The sequence below is a fragment of the Limulus polyphemus genome, unplaced genomic scaffold (assembly GCF_000517525.1).
Source record: "Limulus polyphemus unplaced genomic scaffold, Limulus_polyphemus-2.1.2 Scaffold1941, whole genome shotgun sequence".
Taxonomy (NCBI): Eukaryota; Metazoa; Arthropoda; class Merostomata; order Xiphosura; family Limulidae; genus Limulus; species Limulus polyphemus.
Window position 1 is genome coordinate 224,925 of NW_013667551.1, and position 4,286 is coordinate 229,210.

At 32.5% G+C, this 4,286-nt stretch overlaps 1 protein-coding gene and 1 long non-coding RNA gene across 5 annotated transcripts in view; one reads left to right on the forward strand and one right to left on the reverse strand.

Moving 5' to 3' along the window:
* LOC106465432 (arginine/serine-rich coiled-coil protein 2-like) overlaps window positions 1–2,628 on the forward strand; it is a 23,638-nt gene extending 21,010 nt beyond the window's left edge. For all 4 annotated transcript variants that reach the window (XM_013925662.1, XM_013925661.2, XM_022393331.1 and 1 more), the window contains exon 6: window positions 1,625–2,628. In XM_013925662.1, the coding sequence (XP_013781116.1) occupies window positions 1,625–1,930 (306 nt within the window). In that variant the 3' untranslated portion in view covers window positions 1,931–2,628. The remainder of the gene's footprint in view (window positions 1–1,624) is intronic.
* Window positions 1–4,286, reverse strand: part of LOC111087269 — an 18,809-nt gene that overhangs the window by 11,794 nt on the left and 2,729 nt on the right. The window lies entirely within an intron of this gene.

Below are 4,286 nucleotides of genomic sequence, written 5' to 3' on the forward strand. Positions count from 1 at the left end.
AGTCCAGAGAAAAGAGGCTGAGGAAACCTCAACATTAAAATAACATCAAGTACTGAAACAAGCAAATGAGTTCAAATATCTCAGCAGCATCTCAAAAGATGGCACCTTAGATGCAGAAATCAACACCAGATGCATTGAAGCAAACAGCTTTGTTACAACACAAACAAGTATCTCTTGAAACAAAACAACTTTCTACAACAACATCTTTATACCAACACTTTGTTATCAGTGCCAGACATCGACATTAACATCAAGAAATGAAAGGAAGATTGTCTAAACAGAAATGTGATGCCTCAGAATAATTCTTGGTGTTACCATAAGAGACAAAATATATAATGACACATATGAACAAAGGGTGAAACAGAACCAGTCAAATGGTTCAGACACCTAATTAGAGAAAATTCCAATTTCTGCCACAAAGAGCATTAAATACAAAGATAAATGGATGGAAAGCCACAGATGGTGGAATAAAGGTGTGCTTAGCATCCTCAAGAGCATGATGACACAGGAGGCAAATAAACAAGAAAGAAACCATTCCCTGTGTCTCCCCTCAACATTGCAAGGCATCAGAGTGATTTGAATGATCAAATTTATGATCTTTACATAAATACTCTCTGTATCTAGATAGTTTCGTAGTTAAGGGCCCAACAACTACTTAAAAGGACTTTTTTACTGAACTGATGGGACTTCTGTACTTCCAACACTGATGTTGAGGTGTTCAATATGGCCCTACAGTTCTTGTTCAGTGTTTGGTGATCCACAAACAAGAGGCCATTTAAGGATTCTTCTTCAACAGGGTTTGCAATTTTGCATACATGGTAAATATTTGTTATAAAAAGAAGTGGTGAAAGGATAGAACAAAAATTTGAAACTTGTGTAAACCTCAAACTTTTATATTCCTATTTAATGTGTATTACCAAATGATTTCGAACAGACATGTCCAATACTTTACTTTTATACTATAATAAAACTGGCTTCTATAAAGCAATTTGGTACAAGTCTGAAGTAGAATGAAACAATAATGACAATAACCAAAGTCACTAAAGTAACAATCTGTAATTCATCAATCTTTAACAATGAAATTAATCACCTACTGTTACACATTCATATGAAAAAAGTGAATTTTTTATGCAAATTTAAACATAAAATGACAATTTGTTTTGTCATTAAGCTATCTGTGCTGTGCCCAATATGGGTACTGAAACTTGATTTGTAGTGTAATAAACTCTCAGACTTACAGTGGGGTACGATATTTGGTATAAAAAATTCTGTGAATGAAAGAAAAATCACTTGATATACTCTTGTTTATGGCTGTTGCCTGCCAATTCTCGAAAGTGAGGATTGTTCTAGAATAGTAGAAGAAGCTGGATGCGGCAGTTTAGATGGTGCAGTATGATTGGTGTAGAGTAGTCACATGATCAGCACATGTTCTGAAATGGTGCAAAACTGATAGGGTATAAAGACTGGTGTACTGTAGGAATTTTTTTCTTAGTAATGCTTAGAGAGCAAACCAGGACTGAGATAGCTTTGGATGTTAGGATGTAAGTACCTGTTGGAAATACATTTTCAGATTAAGAAAATGTTAACTTTTGGATGTATGTAGTTTGGATTTTTCTTGTACAAGGCCCCTGCCTCTTCCACCCTTTGGGAAAAACTTTCATTCAGTCAAGACCAAGATGGGAAGATGACAGCCAAGTTTCGCAAGCTGATGGGAATTAAGGAAGAAGGTGGTGATGTTGGCTGCAGTGAAAGTGTTGAAGGGAACCCACAACCTCAAACAGAGGATGAAGCTTTGAAACAACAGGAGTCACTCTTCAGAGACCTAGATCAACAGTATGAAATAGCTAGAATGTCTACACACACACACAGAGGAGTTGGACTAGGCTATTCATCTCAACCAACAGCTTTCTTCCCTCCAGCTCAGAAGTGAGATATTTGGTGCTGGAGAAAGAAAGATGAGAGACTGCTTAGAACCGACAATATAAGTGTATATCTGCAAAAGAAAGAGGTTATATTTGAGTTTAAAACCTTTCTTGATTCAAGTCAATCCAAATTTTACATTTTCTTGTCTTATTTATAAAGTAGACAAAATACAAAATTGTTTACTCTTAATATTCTCAAGATTGGAGATTTCACATAAAGAAGCCTTTCATATTTTGGGATTACTTGTAAGAACTTTTCAGAATAAGTTATTTCCTTAGCATATATAATGAGTTTCAAAATAATATTAAATAAATAGTTGGAATTAGTAACTGTGTTAAAAACTGATATAATTTTTTTGGAAATTTTATTAGTAAACCAGCACAACATTGCACTAAACTAAAAAAGATAATAATGAAGTATAAGCAGACTGTAAGTATTTGAAAATGTTTTGTACATAATGCTAGAAAGGTTGTCAGAGCCACAAGTGTGAGGAGCCTTTACATTAACATGTATCATCACTTGCTTAGTTTTAGATATCTTTTACCATAGAATGTATAAACTGTTGATGTAGAGTAGTAATACATGGTTTTCTGTTAATAGCTTCTTTATTTGAAATCAATGTGACAAGTGTGTTACTCGGTGTTGCAACCAACTTCTGTCTTTGGTGTAAAAGATGTTATAATAAAATATTTTCAGAAAATTTTATACTTTTAATGTTATCGTTGATTTTCCCAGCTTTTGCACATTATATAAAACCTCTCCCTTTTGTTACGTACTGAAATTGGTCTATTCATGTCATTAATAGTAAAAATATATGTTGATATAGAATAGATTTGGAAAGTAACAAGTTACTTATTGGACATTCTTTACTTATGAAATTCAACGTCACACACACTTTATTTTATTTTTACAAATCTTAAATCTCTTGCATAGCTTTTTTTTTTCAAACCAGTGATAAAAAAAATAAATGAAATGGAGATTTCTGATTTTGAAACAAAAACAAATTAATTTACAGTTACAGAATTAGAAAGTGACCCAAGTGTGGAGTTTGAGTCTATATATGTTAGTGTATGCTTCAACTGTACTGTTGATTTTAGGGTATAATAATCCATTGTAGCAACAAGTGTCTCCCACTAATAGCAGCTGATGTTATTTTTTGTCAGACAGATTTAGACATACTTTCACAAGCAGTTACCTGACTTTGACACAATGTGAAACAACTCAAGAAAATCCATGCACAGTACATTTTAACAGGTGTAGTCTGGTGCAAGAACACCTTAATTCTTGATGAACTGAATAATGTTGTTCTATGTCTTATATATAAAAGACACTGTGTATTCCTCTATTTACAAGCTAAAAGACACTATACATTGCATATTTACAACCTGAAAGATGTCCTTCTCCTCAACTTACAAGATAAAAGACACTATACATTGTGTATTTATAACCTGAAAGATGTCCTTCTCCTCAACTTACAAGATAAAAGATACTATACATTGTGTATTTATAACCTGAAAGATGTTGTTTTCCTCAACTTACAAGCTAAAAGACACTATACATTGTGTATTTACAACCTGAAAGACATTGTTCTCCTCAACTTACAAGATAAAAGATACTATACATTGTGTATTTATAACCTGAAAGATGTTTTCCTCAACTTACAAGATAAAAGATACTATACATTGTGTATTTACAACCTGAAAAATGTTGTTTTCCTCAACTTACAAGATAAAAGATACTATACATTGTGTATTTACAACCTGAGAGAGACTGTTTTATTCCTTTACTTGCAAGTTATAGGACATTATACGTTGTATATTTACAACTTGAAGACCCTCCTGTACTTTAATGCTGAAGAACTGTTGTATCTCTTTACCTAAAAGAAAAATAATGCCGTATATTGTGTTCTGAGAAAGTAAGTGACTGTTCTGTTCCTCTTGTATTTATGAACCAAAAAAGACACTAGTTTATTGATATTGTACTTGTAATATGAATTACTGTTGCACTTCATCTAATTGTAGTCTTCCTATAACTTAACGTTCAGTTGACAGATGGACTGACATATAAAGGTTTTAACTTCAGTTAACATGTAACTTTTCTCCTTTGTAAGTTAAAGTTACATTTCACATTACATTACTAAACTAGAGTTTTTCTTTTCAGATATTTTTCCAATAAACATTAATCAAAATCTAATTACGTAGAATATCCATAAATTACTGACTAGTTGCCTTCTATCACTTTTTATATTAAGGGTGGCTAGTCCAGATAGCCCTTAAGTAGTTTTGTATTAAATTCAACAAATATAGGTAATGGTTATTTTGTAAATATTATAAATTTCAGTATCTCAGTGAGGAGGAAGGGTT